The sequence below is a fragment of the Leucoraja erinacea genome, chromosome 17, assembly GCF_028641065.1.
Source record: "Leucoraja erinacea ecotype New England chromosome 17, Leri_hhj_1, whole genome shotgun sequence".
NCBI lineage: Eukaryota > Metazoa > Chordata > Chondrichthyes > Rajiformes > Rajidae > Leucoraja > Leucoraja erinaceus.
In genome coordinates this window covers 4,220,392-4,237,974 of record NC_073393.1, presented here as the reverse complement: position 1 = coordinate 4,237,974, position 17,583 = coordinate 4,220,392, and the positions used below count along the sequence as shown (strand labels likewise).

At 43.0% G+C, this 17,583-nt stretch overlaps 1 protein-coding gene across 3 annotated transcripts in view; it reads left to right on the top strand.

Moving 5' to 3' along the window:
- The window catches only part of znf423 (zinc finger protein 423), a 356,073-nt gene that overhangs the window by 103,980 nt on the left and 234,510 nt on the right, over positions 1-17,583 (top strand). For 2 of the 3 annotated variants that reach the window (XM_055648399.1, XM_055648397.1), the window contains exon 3: positions 16,180-16,383. In XM_055648399.1, coding sequence (XP_055504374.1) covers positions 16,180-16,383 — 204 coding nt within the window. The remainder of the gene's footprint in view (positions 1-16,179; positions 16,384-17,583) is intronic. The other variant, XM_055648398.1, reaches the window with a different exon arrangement.

The window sequence follows — 17,583 nt, the reverse complement described above, 5'->3', positions numbered from 1 at the left end:
AAAGTTCAGTCATCTTTCTCCTTTGTTAACCCATGGCCTTTGAACGGGACTGTTGCTGACGGTCCGCTGTACAAGCTCTCTCGTCGGGATGATCGAAACTCCGGCATCGGGAAGGATCGGAACACTCCGTGGAATGGAGCCCCCGAGTCGGCCGCTCCTTACCGGAGACCGCTGCGCCACGGTGTTAAACTCCAACACTGGCGATCCTCAGCAAAAGATCCCAGGCTCCGCGATGGTAAGTCCGCGCCGCACCCACGGCTTGAAGCTCCCGGCCGGTCTCCAGGAAAGGTCACACCACTCCACGTTGTTCGGCCGCAGTCTACAACAAACAATTTATTTGGATCATGGTGCACTGGGCTGCCTTGCAGGTTTGAACCGTAGCTGCCTGGTAGCCTTGTGGACAATTACAAAGACTGTTCCAGGGAGAGAGGATGGAGATCAAGAGTAGTTGTGGAGATCAACTGAGGAGGAGGATGTTCACCGTCGGGGTTTGGCGTCGGCGTTCCACCAGCCCGGCGTGAGGGCCTGAACATCGGGCCACCCGGGGCGGCGACTGCGGGTGCTCGGAAGGCCCCGACCACGGATGAACACGGAGGGGAGGCTGGCTGGACTATGGTGCCATCCTCACCTTGGTGCCATTTATGTTATGTTGTGTCGTGGACTTTCTGTGTTTGTGCTTTTTTTTAAATTCAATTTCAATTTTATTTTTAATATGTTTATTATTTATTTATTTATTATTTATTTATTTATTTATTTAAAAAAAATGGTGATTAAAAAAAAATTTTTTTTTAATGATACTGCCTGTAAGGGAAATTCATTTTGTTGTCTCAAATTGAGACAATGACAATACATTTGAATACAATACAATACAATACAATCAACACCGGGAAGTGCCAGATTACTGTGCCGTTCTCATTCTGGGGCTGGAAAGGTAGAGTTCTGGTGAGAGTTATGCAGCATCAGCACTCCTGAGCACAAATGTTTCAGTGGAGACCTGGTTCGTGAAGAAAATATTGTAATAATGACTATGGACTAATCTGTGGTGTCATTTGTTTACAAGTGTTGGTTGATATGAAATTGTAAATCATCATTCAAAGGGAATAAAAAACTTAAGAAAGAATGCTGGTAAAACCGAAGGTAGACACAAACTGCTGGAGAAATTCAGCGGGCGAGGCAGCTTCTATGGACAGAAGGAATTGGCAACGTTTCGGGTCGAGATTTGGTGAACCCAACAATAGTGAAGTGTGGGATAATAGTCTTTTGGTCATCCATTTTTGTTTCATTATTAACTTGATAATATGGTAGAAAATGAGCATCATATAAATTGTCTTTGTAGTGTGTGTTTGGCAAATATAAGTTGTTTGCTCATTCACCTGGGGATCTGTTGCATCTGACAGAGTTAATTAGTGGATGCAGGATGTAATAGTGGACACCTCACAAGAGAAATGTCAGAGTCCTGCATGCTTAAAGGATAGAAAGCATTGTTTGATAGAACCAGAGAGGGTGGCTCCTTCTGACGGGAGCATTGTGCGGAATTGTGCTTAATGGCTTCATTCCAATTGTAGAATTTAGTCTGATACTTGGGATTCTGGTGGATACCAGCTTTGCTTCCAAGATGGCACCCATCCCAGGCCACCATTTGCGTGCTGGCCACAGAAGCAGACCTACAGTCACATATTACAATCGTTCCATACTCTCTACTCTACTAAATCTCTCCTCCAACAGAAACATTTCAAGAGAGAGCTAGTTAGGGCTTCTTAAAGATAGCGGAGTCAGAGGATATGGGTAGAAGGTAGGAATGGGGTACTGATTGGGGATGATCAGCCATGATCACATTGAATGGCTGTGCTGGCTCGAAGGGCCGAATGGCCTACTCCTGCACCTATTGTCTATTGTCTATTGGTGAGGATTTTACTGGGAATCTTGAAACTCTATTTCACAGAATGCAGCAAAAATAGGAACTTTATCATTGCTTTTTCCTCGTTACATAACTCTAACTACATTAAACAGAATCAAGTATGTGCTTAGAGATGGAAGGAACTGCAGATGCTGGAATCTGGAGTAAAAGGCAAAGCGCTGGAGGAACTCAGCAAGTGGGGCAGGAATGGAGAGGCGATGTTTGGGATAGGGGGGTTTTCTTCAGACTTCTTCTGTCTGATAAAGGGTCCCGACCCGAAACATCTCCTACCCATATCTTCCAGAGATGCTGCCTGACCTGCTGAGCTGCTCCAGGACTTAGTGTTGGACTCAAAGGAAGACACAAAATGCTGGAGTAACTCAGCGGGACAAGCAGCAACTCTGGGGAGAAGGAATGGGTGACGTTTCGGGTCGAGACCCTTCTTCAGACTCATGCAGGTGCTTCTGGTTATTGGCACTTGACAACTTCATCATTGTAGAAAATAGGTGCAGGAGTAGGCCATTCGGCCCTTGGAGACAGCACCGCCATTCAATATGATCATGGCTGATCATCCAGAATCAGTACCCCGTTCCTGCTTTCTCCCCATATCCCTTGATTCTGTTAGCCTTGAGAGCTAAACCTAACTCTCTGTTGAAAACATCCAGTGAATTGGCCTCCACTGCCTTCTGTGGCGCCGATTTACAATTCTCTGGGTGAAAACGTTTTTCCTCATCTCATTCTTAAATGGCCTGCCCCTTATTATTAACATGCAGGCTGTGCTATGAATACAATACGTACCATGTACTTGCAGATTTTTCTTCAAGGCAGTATTTTTAGTCTTCGTTCTGCCATTGCACACCCTCAAACATTCCTTTATTTCTCGTGCAACAACACAAGAATATATTTCCCCACGAGAAACAAGGAACTGTAGATGCTGGTTTACCAGGAAAGGCACAAAGTGCTGGAGTAACTCAGCGTGTCAGGCAGCATCTCTGGAGGACATCACCTATCCGTGTTCTCCAGAGATGCTGCCGTACTCACTTTGTTCCTCCAGCACTTTGTCTCTTTTTTTACAGTGAGTTGTTTGGAAAATTCCCTTCATTGATCCTCATTCAAATGATCTCCTTCAGTTCCATTAGTGGAGCCAAAAACCATGTCGTTTGCAAAGGGGGTTGAATTACTGGGGGGGTGACGGGGTGGCACGGTGGCGCAGCAGTAGCGTTGCTGCCATACAGCGGCAGAGACCCGGGTTCAATCCTGACTACGGGTGCTGGCTGTACGGAGTTTGTACATTCTCCCGGTGACCGTGTGGATTTTTTCTGGGTCCTCTGGTTTTCTCCCACTTTCCAAAGACATGCAGGTTTGTAGTTAATTCAGTAAGAATTGTAAATTGTCCCTAGTGTGTAAGAGAGTGCTAGTGTACGGGAGGATCGCTGGTCAGTGCGGCCTCGTTGGGCTGAAGGGCCTGTTTCTGCGCTGTATCTCTAAGCTAAACTAAATATAGACAGGGAGGAACTGCAGATGCTGGTTTAAACCGAAGATAGACGCAAAAGGCTGGAGTAGCTCCCAAGTGTTTTAGAATTTCCCATTAAACTACGAATGTGGGAAAATCCAGAATTTACTTTCCGTTTCTCTAAACAGCAGCAGCAAATGATGAAAGTTTAGCTATCATTACCATCGTAAAATCCAGTCTAGTGTCTTATCATAAAACAGCGCAGCTTGCAGCAATGTTTCTGTGTGTGACACATCCACTTACAACTGAACATTCTCAACAGGAAACCCTTTCTAATTATGTTTTTTCTTAACTGGGAAAACTTTCCTGCCGATGACTCATGGTTTCATTTGTACGGATCTGGATACTGACTATCACTTAAGAGAAAAATACTCAGAGGGCAGATACAAAACGCTGGAGTCACTCAGCGGGACAGGCAGCACCTCTGGAGAGAATGAACAGGTGATGTTTTGGGTCGAGACCCTTCTTCGCAGTCGAAAAACGTCACCCATCCCTTCTCTCCAGAGATGCTGCCTGGTGCGCTGAGCCACTGCGTGTAAGGTGGGTGTAAGGAATGAGTTCCCAGAGGAGGTAGTTGCAGCGGGATTGTCTGTGAATGGCATTGTTTTGCAAACCTTAGTCCTGTGTATCTGTTTATTTGGTCCTGGGTGAATAGTTCTTGGTCAACGTTACCTATGAGTAACCTGTACAAACCATCTGCTCTATTTGCCCTTGCATACATCACCTGCAGTTTCACACATAGGGAGGTAGGTGCATGGAATGAGCTGTCAGAGGAGGTAGCTGAGGCAGGGACTATTAACAACATTGAAAAGACACTCAGGACAGGTAGTTAAGTTTTTTAGTTTAGTTTGGAGATGCAACGTGGAAACAGGCCCTTCAGCCCACCGAGTCCATACCAACCAGCGATCCCCTCACATTAACGCTGTCCTACACGCACGCACACACTCTAGGGAAAATTTACATTTTTTTATATACCAAACCAATTAACCTACAAACCTGTACGTCTTTGGAGTGTGGGAGGAAACTGCGGAGAAGGCAGGAAAATGGGGTAAGGAGGGAGTGATAGATCAGCCATGATTGAATTATGGAGTAGACTTGATGGGCCAAAATGGCCTAATTCTACTCCTATCACTTATGACCTTATGAAACCAAAGGTCTCGGAGAAAACCCACGCAGGTCACGGGGAGAACTTATAAACTCCATACAGACAAGTACCAGTAGTCAGGATCGAACCAGGGTCTCTGGAGCTGTAAGGCAGCATCTCTACTGCTGCGCCACCATACCACCCTGAAAAAGGGAATGAGCTGTCAGTAGTTGAGGTAGTACTATCTGTACATTACTAAAACTCTCATCTTGTTTGTTTCTATGTGTGTGATTCTGTCTGCTTGTGTGTGTGTGGATATCTGCGTATGTGATCCTGAAATTATGCCAAAATGGTACACGATAGCACAACAATTTTTAGACCACCTTAGTGACAATTGGCCTGTGGTGTGGTGTATCAGGTTTCGTTCAGATTGATGTTATATTTTACAAGTTATTCACATTTTCAACGTTACAAAATCCAGTTTGAGAAAAATCACTTGAAGTTGCTGTGGAAGTTAGCAGCTATGATGTCACAATGGGATCTCATTTACATAAACTGCCCGTCAGCAGTGCTTCACCCCACAATGACATCACAATGGGATCTCATTTACATGATTGCTCAGGGAGATAGAGGGAGAGGAGGCGGGTAGGGAGGGGAGAGGTGTTATGGAGGGAGGGAGTGACTGAGGGTAGGGGAAAGGAGCGGGAGGGAGAGGTCAGGGAGGGAGTAGAGGAGTAGAAGGAAGAGAAGAGGGAGGGTGGAGGGGGGGGGGGGAGTGTTGGCGGATGAGGGGAAATGAGCCGCGCCTGCGCAGTTGGGGGCTATGAGTGAGTGGTGGAATATTGCTTTGGGGGAATGGGTTGCGTTGGGGGAACGGGTGAGTGGTGGAATATTGCGTTGGGGGAACCGGGTCCAATGGGTCCCACTTGTCTAGCAACCATTTAAAAGACAATTGGACAGGGACATGGAAGGGATCTGGATCAAGTGCAGGCAAATGGGACTAGCTGAGATGGGCATCTTAGTCTGCATGGACAAGTTGGCTGTTTCCGTGCTGTAAGGCTCTTATCACCCGAAAAGAAAAACAAACATTCTCACTAACCGTTCTAGAAATAAGACTATCCAAGGATGAATTATGAATGCTTAAAAATTAAATGAGAACAGGTTGCTCCTTTAATTGCTCACACTAGTTATTTCCCCTTTAATAGGCTGATGAATTCCAGTACATATACCCAAGAAGATTTTAATTTTTTTAATGTATCTTTTGCTAATAGCAAGGTTAGGAACATGATGATTTTTCAAGCTGTGCTGAAAATATTGCATGCGCTTGCCATGGTTACAAATATTAGGAAATTATGATTCAGAACAAAAGACTGAAAATAGCAAACTCACTAATAGGTTAATCTAACTGGTAAAACAAGCTTTGTTACATGACGATCGTTTTGCTGAACACCTCCGCCCAGACTGTCTAAACCTACGCGATCTCCCGGTTGCTCAGCACTTTAACTCCTTAACTCCCCCCTCCCTATTCCCACACTGACCTTTCTGTCCTGGGCCTCCTCCATTGTCAGTGTGAGGCCCAGCGCAAATTGGAGGAACAGCAACCTTATATTTTGCTTGGGTAGCTTACACCCCAGCAGTATGAACATTGACTTCTCTAACTTCACGTAGCCCCTGCTCTCTCTCTCTCTCCATCCCCTCTCTCTTCCCAGTTCTCCGAGCAGTCCTACTGTCTCCAACTACATTATATCTCTGTCCTGCCCAAGCCTCTGACATCAGTCTGAAGAAGGGTCTCGACCCAAATTCCTTCTCCCCAGGGATGCTGCCTGTCCCGCCGCTGAGTTACTCCATCATTTTGTGCCTATCTTCGATTTAAACCAACAACTGCAATTCTTTCGTACACATTTTGTTACTTGACAGTTTGTTCCATGGTCAATGTATTGATTTGATGAGACTCCAGCCATCTTTTCCTGCATGACTTTCAAAAGTATGTCAGACTTTACGAGGAGAAGGCAGGAGAGTGGAGTTGAGAGGGAAAGATAGATCAGCCAGGATTGCGTGTCAGGGACAGTTTCTTCCCAGCTGTTATCAGGCAACATAACCATCCTACCACAACCAGAGAGCAGTCCTGAACTACTCATTGGTGACCCTCGGACTATCTTTGATCGGACTTTACTGGCTTCACCTTGCACTAAACGTTATTCCCTTATCATGTATCTGTACACTGTGGACGGCTCGACTGTAATCATGCATTAACATATAACATATAACAATTACAGCACGGAAACAGGCCATCTCGGCCCTACAAGTCCATGCCGAACAAATTTTTTTCCCCTTAGTCCCACCTGCCTGCTCTCATACCATAACCCTCCATTCCCTTCTCATCCATATGCCTATCCAATTTATTTTTAAATGATACCAATGAACCTGCCTCCACCACTTCCACTGGGAGCTCATTCCACACCGCCACCACTCTCTGCGTAAAGAAGTTCCCCCTCATATTACCCTAAACTGCTGTCCCTTAATTCTGAAGTCATGTCCTCTTGTTTGAATCTTCCCTATTCTCAAAGGGAAAAGCTTGTCCACATCAACTCTGTCTATCCCTCTCATCATTTTAAAGACCTCTATCAGGTCCCCCCTTAACCTTCTGCGCTCCAGAGAATAAAGACCTAACTTATTCAACCTATCTCTGTAACTTAGTTGTTGAAACCCAGGCAACATTCTAGTAAATCTAGTAAATGGCATTGTCTTTCCACTGACTGGTTAGCACGCAACAACAGCTTTTCACTGTACCTCGGTACACGTGACAATAAACTAAACTGAACTGAGCAGACTTGATGGGCCGAATGGCCTAATTCTGCTCCTACAACTTATGAACCTGTGACCGTATGAATAAATAAAAACCTATTAATAACATTTTGCAAGCAGTTTCGTCGTCGAGATGCAATCTGCCCAAGAAAGTTATATGTGCTTACCTCGTGAAAAGGGATCTTGGAAATGAGGATGAGGTATAATTTTTTTTTAAACCCCGATTACATTTCCTGGAGCTAGATTTGAAACAAAGAACAGAATCAGGAAATCAGTCACGGGAGGTGCTGCCAAAGCATCATGGACTCTTGCCATTTGAGTTAAGCATGATGGAATCAGGAATGTAGTGTTTTTGCAGGAACAGTCTCAATGGACTGACTGACCCCAAGGGTGAAGCTCAGTTCTGTTCTTTGTATGAATGCTAATTAAGTATCGCTAATTTATTTGAAACAGAGTGCCTAGGAAGACACAGTGCGGTTTGCAGCTAGGGTCAGTTTTATTTTAGTGTCATGGGATGTATCCATTACTGTATATTATTGGGTCAGTATTTTGCAACTCTACTCTGCCTGTTGGAACATCGAACGTCACAGAACAGGAACTGGCCCTTTGGCCCACCATGTCCGTGCCGAACACGGTGCCAAGTTCAACGTCCCCTCTGCCCGCACGTCATTCGCACCCCATCCTGTCCTGGAAGAGCTTTTTTTGCAGGGAAAATGTGCACTTTGTAGAAAACTGCAGGAAGTAGGAGGAATATAAAGAGTGGTGGAATTTGCATTCCATCACATCATTTGGGAAGGTACACAAAAAAGCTGGAGAAACTCAGCGGGTGCAGCAGCATCTATGGAGTGAAGGAAATAGGCAACGTTTCGGCCCGAAACGTTGCCTATTTCCTTCACTCCATAGATGCTGCTGCACCCGCTGAGTTTCTCCAGCTTTTTTGTGTACCTTTGATTCTCCAGCATCTGCAGTTCCTTCTTAAACACTATCATTTGGGAAGTCTTGTTGCCAGACACACCAAATTAGCCTTTTTCGAAGAGGTTGAGTTGAGTTTATTTTATTGTCACGTGTACCGAGGTACAGTGAAAAGCTTTTGTTGCGTGCTAATCAGTCAGTGGAAAGACTATACATGAATTTGTATACAATACAATACAATACAGTACAATATTTATTCATTGTCATTTGAACTTCAATGAGGCTCAAACGAAACTCTGTTTCTGCAGCCAAACAAAAAGAAACAATTTCTACAAGGCACACAAGGCATTTAATTTGCACAAACATCCATCACAGTGAATCTCCTCCTCACTGTGATGGAAGGCAAAGTCTTTTCTCTCCCCTGTGTTCCATTTTTCTCCCGATGTTAAAGCCCCCTGGCGGGCGATGGTAAGTCCCACGGCCGTTAAGGCCGCGCCGGGCGATGTACGGCCCCGCTCCAGGTCTTAATGTCTCAACATTAAGGGGGAGTATAACATCATGAGAGGAATAGATCGGGTAGATGCACAGTCTCTTGCCCAGAGTAGGGGAATCAAGGACCAGAGGACATAGGCTTAAGGTGAAGGGGGAAAGATTCTACAGGAATCTGAGGGGTAACATTTTCACACAATGGGTGGTGGGTGTATGGAACGAGCTGCTGGAAGAGGTAGTTGAGGCTGGGACTATCGCAATGTTTAAGAAGCAATTGGACAGGTAGATGGATAGGATGGATTTAGAGGGATATGGGCCAAACGCAGGCAAGTGGGACTAGTACAGATGGGACATGTTGATCGGTGAGGGCAAGTTGGGTCGAAGGGCCTGTTTCCACGGTGTATGACACAATGCCTCAATGATTATAATCGAGCCATCCATAGTGTACAGACACATGATAAAGGGAATAATGTGACATTATATAATTATGTAACAAGGTCATAATTACTGCACATTTTTTAAATGTACTAATCTATATCAGTCATATCTATCCCATCCACACATATATAAGGCTTTTGTGTGCTTTGTTCGTTAGATCCACTTTGCTGGGCTTGGCTGTCACGTTTTAACTCATGCAAATTGCTGTGTTAGCTTTGAACTTGATTGGCAAATTCCTTGTTCATAAAACAGTGATAAATCACAACTAAAGAGGCATTGCAGACAGCAATCAACACCTAGAACGTGCTAATGAAAACTATCAATAAGCAAAACAAAATCCCACAAAAGAATTGACAGGGAGGTACATTGCTATCGACGATATTGTTCCAGATGCTGTTTAATAATTTTCCTTTCTGTGCTAAGATGACGATTTATAGCTGCAAATAAATGCTATATTAACATAAATTACATTACGGGTCAAGAAGATGATTAAAAGCGAATTAAACAAAAGGAGGTAGACACCAAATGCTGGAGTAACTCAGCGGGACAGGGGGCATCTCTGGAGAGAAGGAATGGGCGACGTTTCTGGTCGAGACCCTTCTTCAGACCCGACCCGAATTGTCGCCCATTCCTTCTCCCCACAGATGCTGCTTGTCCCGCTGAATTCCTCCAGCGTTTTGTGTTTATCTTTGGTTCAAACCAGCATCTGTAGTTCCTTCCTAAACAAAAGGAGAATTTGTTGGAGATGGTTTACATTAGTGATGTGTGTCACACTTTTTTCGCATCTTCCGCTTTGGCTACTTTTGTGGCAATTAACACAAATTGTGGGGCATCAATGTATACCAGGATAGCAATGTCAAAATTCAAGATACAAAATACAAGATACATTTAATTGTCATTTGGACCCCTTGAGGTCCAAACGAAAAAATTGGAGATTCTGGTGAATAACTAGCAGAAGACTGTCCTTAACTAATGAAATTAAGGGACACAATGCTGGAGTAACTCAGCGGGACAGGCAGCATCTCTGGAGTCAAAGAGTCATTGGGTGATACAGCGTGGAAACAGGCCCTTCAGCCCAACTTGCCCACACCGGCCAACATGTCTCAGCTACACTAGTCCCACCTGCCCGTGTTTGGTCCATATCCCTCCAAACCTGTCCTATCCATGTAGCTGTCTCACTGTTTCTGAACGTTGGGATAGTCCGTGCCTCAACTACCTCCTCTGGCAGCTTGTTCCATACATTAGTGTGGAGAGAAGGAATAGGTGACTTCTCGGGTCGAGAAGCGTCTGAAGAAGCATCTGAGTCTGAAGAAGGGTCTCGACCCGAAACGTCAACCATACATACCCCTTCTCCAGAGACGCTGCCTCGCCCGCTGAGTTACTCCAGCATTTTGTGTCTATCTTCGGTGTAAACCAGCATCGGCACTTCCTTCCAACACAAAGCTGTGAAGTGACGGACTGAATATCCAATTTAATTTACATACCTTTTGCTATACAACATATAGCAGGATGAACAAAGTCAACCTCCAGTTGATCTGATTGGTTTTTAATTCATAATTTTTCAGGAATTATCTGTTGCAAATACATTGAGACAACAGTTCACAGCAAATGAGATGGGTTGTTGCAGGAAGGAGCTGCAGATGCTGGTTTAAACTGGAGATAGACACAAAATGCTGGAGTAACTCAGCGGTACAGGCAGCATCTCTGGATAGAAGGAATGGGTGATGTTTCGGGTCGAGACTTCTTCAGATGAGAAGGGTCTTGACCCGAAACGTCACCTGTTCCTTTGCTCCATAGATGCTGCCTCACCCGCTGAATTTCTCCAGCAGTTTTGTCTACCTTCTCTTTGGTAATCAGTTGTTAGCTAATGACATTTGCATTCAATTAGCATGGATGGACATTTGCAATCAATTTCTTATCTGGTTGCTTTCTGTTGTATTAAAAAAAAAATCAATACATTCTATAATTTTATAATTTTGTAATTTCGCAAGTGAATCATGAATGGACAACAAACACGAATAACTAACTGGTTAAAATTGGAAGCCTGTTGGAAACATAAACTGTCACACAAACAGATATCTAACACCATGAGATAGCAGACTTAAGATCTAGTTTTATAATAATGTAGTTTCATTATTTTCATTGCTGTATTGAGGACATAAATTCATGTTATAGGAGCAGAATTAGACCATCCGGCCCATCAAGTCTACTCCGACATTCAATCATGGCTGATCTATCTCTCCCTCCTAACCCTATTCTCCTGCCTTCTCCCCATAACCCCTGATATTAATTTCTTTATTTTCCAACGTTATGGCAGCTATTTTTTTCCCGTATTTTGTTTGTGATTTGCAACTTGAAACACAGTATTTCAGTTGTGACCTATTATTAAAGGCAAGTAGCATGAACGTACTTCTTTTGCTTTGACGATCAACGCTTGGTCCATAGCGTTTCATACAGGTACGATGTGTCTTCTGTTTTTTTTTCAAATCCACAGTGTTAGACTGAGGAGCCCGAAGCCTCAGTTCTTTGTTTATTCCAGACTCATTGTTTTTAGCTAAATAAGGTTTCCTTCTATAAATCCCAGTATGAATCTACCTCCATCTCCCACATTGACTTTTTGTGAGCTATTTATCTGTCAGTCTATCTATCAAATCTGAAGAAACGTCCCGACCTGAAATGTCACCCACCCATGTTCTCCACAAATGTCTCAAGAAATTTGAGTTGAGTTTATTGTCACGTGTACCGAGGTGCAGTGAAACGCTTTCATTGCGTGCCAGCCCAACAGCGAAAAGACAATACATGATTACAATCGAGCCGTTTACAGTGTACGCGATCAAGGGAATAATGTGAATAACGTTTAGTGCAAGTTCTGATCAAAGGTAGTCTGAGTGTCTCCAATGAGGTCGTTAATAGAAACATAGAAATTAGGTGCAGGAGTAGGCCATTCGGCCCTTCGAGCCTGCACCGCCATTCAATATGATCATGGCTGATCATCCAACTCAGTATCCCGTACCTGCCTTCTCTCCATACCCCCTGATCCCCTTAGCCACAAGGGCCACATCTAACTCCCTCTTAAATATAGCCAATGAACTGGCCTCAACTACCCTCTGTGGCAGAGAGTTCCAGAGATTCACCACTTTCTGTGTGAAAAACGTTCTTCTCATCTCGGTTTTAAAGGATTTCCCCCTCATCCTTAAGCTGTGACCCCTTGTCCTGGACTTCCCCAACATCGGGAGCAATCTTCCTGCATCTAGCCTGTCCAACCCCTTAAGAATTTTGTAAGTTTCTATAAGATCCCCTCTCAATCTCCTAAATGTCTAGAGGTATAAACCAAGTCTATCCAGTCTTTCTTCATAAGACAGTCCTGACATCCCAGGAATCAGTCTGGAGAACCGTCTCTGCACTCCCTCTTTGGCAATAATGTCAATGGCAATAGTTCAGGACTGGTTCAGTTGCCTGATAACAAGTGGGAAGAAACTGTATCTGAATCAGGAGGTGTGCTTTTTCACACTTCTGTTCCTTTTTCCGGATGGGAGAGGGGAGAAGAGGGAGTGGCCGGGGTGCGACCGGTCCTTGATGCTTCCTGACCCACTGAGTTACTCCAGCACTTTGTGTCCTTTTGTCTAAACCTGCATCTGCAGTTCCTCGCTTCTCCATCCAAAAAATATCTGCACTACCTCTGGTATTGTTTTGCAACTTGCTTCTAAATTTCTCGTTCATCCCCTCAGCTGATGTGACTTGCACCATTCTAATATGTTGTGCATTATTTCATTAGTGAGAGGCAATAAAATACAATGATCAATTCCTTTCAAAACGTCACCGTCTAATAGTCAATCCTTACCGAATAAAACTGAAAAACAAAATGTATTCACTTTTGCAGAATAACATCGTACCTTGTTGTGCATGCACTAGTTGCCAGACAGTCCTGTAATTAATCGTGTTCTTTAGAAATGCATTCACTGTAACAAAACCTGAAGGGAGGTCACTATTGTGGATTGGGAAAGTTAACTAATATTTATCGTAATGTCAGGTGCAAATAATGCTGTTAAATTAAATAGAGGCAGAAACCATTCTAGCTGGAGAATTTTATAACAAATTGTGGTGAAACTGTTGCTCTATTTCCACACTTATGTGATCTATTCTGGATAGTGATTGTTTTCCCTAATTTTTACTTTAGTTTAGAGATAAAGCGTGTGTACAGGCCCTTCGGCCCATCCAGTCCGGTCCGACCAACGATCTCCGCACATTAACTCTATCCAACACACACTAGGCCAATTTTTACACTTTATACAAGGCCAATTAGCTTAAAAAACCTGTACATCTTTGGAGTGAGGGAGGAAACCGAAGATCTCGGAGTAAACTCATGCAGGTCACGGGGAGAACGTACAAACTCGTACAGACAGCACCTGTAACATAGAAACATAGAAACATAGAAATTAGGTGCAGGAGTAGGCCATTCGGCCCTTCGAGCCTGCACCGCCATTCAATATGATCATGGCTCATCATCCAACTGTGTATCCCGTACCTGCCTTCCTCCATACCCTGACAATTAGTTGTCAACTTTCCCTTTAAATATAGCCAATGAACCATGTTGCTACCCTCACTGGCAGAGAGTTCCATGAATTCAGCACTTTTGTGACAAAAGTTCTCCTCATCTATTTTATAAGATTTCCCCCTTAAAGCTGTGACCCCCTTGTCCTGGACTTCCCCAACATCGGGAACAATCTTCCTGCAATTAGCCTGTCTAACCCCTTAAGAATTTTGTAAGTTTCTATAAGATCCCCTCTCAATCTCCTAAATTCTAGAGAGTATAAACCAAGTCTATCCAGTTTTCTTCATAAGACAGTCCTGAATCCCAGGAATCAGTCTGGTGAACCTTCTCTGCACTCCCTCTATGGCAATAATGTCCTTCCTCAGATTTGGAGACCAAAACTGCACGCAATACTCCAGGTGTGGTCTCACCAAGACCCTGTACAACTGCAGTAGAACCTCCCTGCTCCTATACTCAAATCCTCTTGCTATGAAAGCCAACATGCCATTCGCTTTCTTTACTGCCTGCTGCACCTGCATGCCTACCTTCAATGACTTGTGTACTACTGACTGTAGTCAGGATCGAACCCGGCTCTTTGGCGCTGTGAGGCAGACCGCTGTGCCACCATGCCGCCCTGACAATTAGTTGTCAACTTTCATTTTATATGTCCATGTTGCTTACGTCACTGTATGAACCATGAATAAAAGCATTTTACAGCTTCTAGCTATGATATAACAAAAAATAGTGTCTTGGATGCTGGACTTTTATTAGAAGTGGATGTTGTAAGATTGTCAGGATTATTATAAGGGGAAAATTCCGTTTTTATATTGAAAATCAGATGTATCATGTTGACACAAAGGAAATATTGTCAAAAATACCAAGTAAAAACTCTTCTTGTATTTATATCTGAGAAGGAAAACTGTAAGGTGTCAAAATTGATGGAGAAACTCAGCGGGTACGGCAGCATCTATGGAGTGAGGGATATAGGCAACGTTTCGGGCCGAAACTCTTCTTCTGAAAATTGCTGGAGAAACTCTGCGGGTACGACAGCATCTATGGAGCGAAGGAAATAGGCAACGTTTCGTCCCGAAACGTTGCCTATTTCCTTCGCTCCATAGATGCTGCCATACCCGCTGAGTTTCTCCAGCAATTTTGTCTACCATCGATTTTCCAGCATCTGCAGATCCTTCTTGAACAAGGAAAATTGTAATCAATTCTAAAACGTTTTTCAGCACCTTTCCATGTAAGTTGCATAGTTTTCAAATCTCGAGAGTGAATTTCTTTAATTCACATTACAAATCTTGAGATCTCCAGATTTTGAGATTTGTAATTTGTGAATTACAAACCTCAAACTAATGTGAATTACGGATCTAAAAGATCTTGAGATCGCAAGATTTGTAACGTGACGGGGAGAAATGTAAAAGTATTTTTTTTAAAATATTCGTCTCGTGGAAGCAACCGCAGGTTTTTGTTGTAGTTGTATCGTTTATTGACAGCGTGCTGGAGATGACGCCCACAGAAACTGCACGCATATGGCATGCTTGGCATTTGATACAATTGCTTGTCAAGTCAGACAAATGACAGCTCCGAAAGGTCGTGAAGGTCGGATCTGCAGGAGGTCAAACGCAGATAACAATGTGAAACTTAGAAAAAACACTTCATCATGTTAGTCTTAAAGCGCAGTGAGATTTTTTTAAATTGTTGTAATATGTAGATTTAATAATTCAGCATGTTCCTTTACCGTACAATATTTCAGGGGACATCTAATATTCATTCCTCTTGTTTTTTTAATTTTCATAGCCATCTTTATTCTAAAATGCAATCTCCTTTTCTTGCACAAACTATTTGTTTCATTGTTTTAGAAAAGGGATTATCACTCTGATCCAACAAACGAGTTGCAGTATTTTTACTGGACTAACAAACGGAAACATTTGCTGAATCATTTTAGAAATATTTTAAAATGTTGACATTATATTAAAAAAATACAAACCACTGCATGTTTTTGTTCTGCAATTGCTTCATATTTTGATCTACATCGTGTGGCTTCTCAAGCGTTCAACCTCCACTCTACTACAATAAAATATCAATATTCCTAGAATTCCAGTTTCTATATTTATATCCAATTTAAAATATTAACAAAGCTTGACATTTGCCTTTTGTTTTGGAAGGAATGTGAGCCAAAATTAAAATTTCCAATTGAATAAAAATGTTTGAGAATACTTACGGTTTGACTATATTTTGTTTACAAATAGATTTAATATTAGCTTCTGTGGGAAAATATTGTTAGCCATTTCCTTCAATTTAACCGCCGTTTATTCAATCTATTAGAAGTGGAATATCAAATATATTGAGTTATGTCGTTACTCAGTGATACGGCTCTGATATTTCTTGTGTTTCTATCTCGGACGTGAAGTGTGACTAGTTTGCGCGCGTTCACCACTGAATTAACCGGGTAAACCTTTCGGCAGTACACCTTTTTTGAGTTATAGTATGTTCTGCTTTATCATCAGTAGGAACCTCAGGAGGAGAGCAGGAGTATGATACTAAGGACAGACAACTGTTGGAAGACAGACACAGCATGACCAGTCAGGAAGAGAGAAACGAAGATGATGAAGACATGGAAGATGAATCAATTTACACCTGTGATAATTGTCAGCAGGACTTTGATTCACTGGCTGACTTGACTGAACATAGGGCTCATCGCTGTCCTGGAGGTAATGTTAAATTAACTCTGCATTCTGGCTCGGGTGGACTGGGTAATTGGGTACAACTGATTAGATATTATTTTACGCAAATCTAGACAAACGCGGCTCAATTTGGGGGTTTACCGCAGGATGTTATTAATTGTAACATATTGGATTTGACTTTAATCGTGGGGATTGTTGTATCTACATGAAATCCTTAAGAACATGGTCTATAAATATAGTGTGCCAATTATCAGTCGTGAAGATTTTAGGCAGATGCACAACAAGAAGGCATCTAGTTAAACATGCGGATGAAAATTAAATTATTTCACCATTTAATAGGCTCATAATTTCATCATTTTCTAAGCTCACAAAAAAAAGTGGTTATTGACTCTGGTGTGCATATCATGTGTGTTTGCCGTTATTTCTTTCAGTAAATAATGAGATGGTACATGTCCAGTTCAGTTTAGTTTATTGTCACATGTACTGAGGTACAGTGAAAAGCTTTTGTTGCGGGCTAAGCAGTCAGCAGAAAGACATTACATTGTCTTTATACATTGTACAATATGCAATGTATTTATGAGATAAATTGGCTGCATAATGCGATAACTGAACAATATATTTAAAAGTGAACTCAAAAATGGAACTTGGAGTTTCATTATATTTGCTTTCATTATAAGACGAAAGACTGCCATGGTTCTTAAACTTTTGATACAAGTGAGAGGGGAAAGATTGAATAGGAAGCTGAAGGGCAAGTTTTAGAGGGAGGAGTGTGGGTTTATGGAACAAGCTGCCAGACAAAGGTACTATAATAGGTCTGAAGAAGGGTTTCGGCCCGAAACGTTGCCTATTTCCTTCGCTCCATAGATGATGCTGCACCCGCTGAATTTCTCCAGCACTTTTGTCTACCTTTGATTTTCCAGCATCTGCAGTTCCTTCTTAAACAAAGGTACTATAACAACATTTAGAGACATTGTGAGACATTTGGACAGGTACATGGATCGGATAGGTTTAGAGGGATATGGGCCTAGCGCAGGCAGGTGGGACTAGTGTCGATGCGGCATGTTGGTCGGTGTGGGCAAGTTGAGCAGAAGGGTCTGTTTCCTTGCTGTATGACTCATATGTGAAACCATTCCCATAGTTCCTATCCTTCCCATTCCCACAGGCGGCACGGTGGCACGGTGGCACGGTGGCACGGTGGTAGAGTTACTGCTTTACGGCAGTTACAGT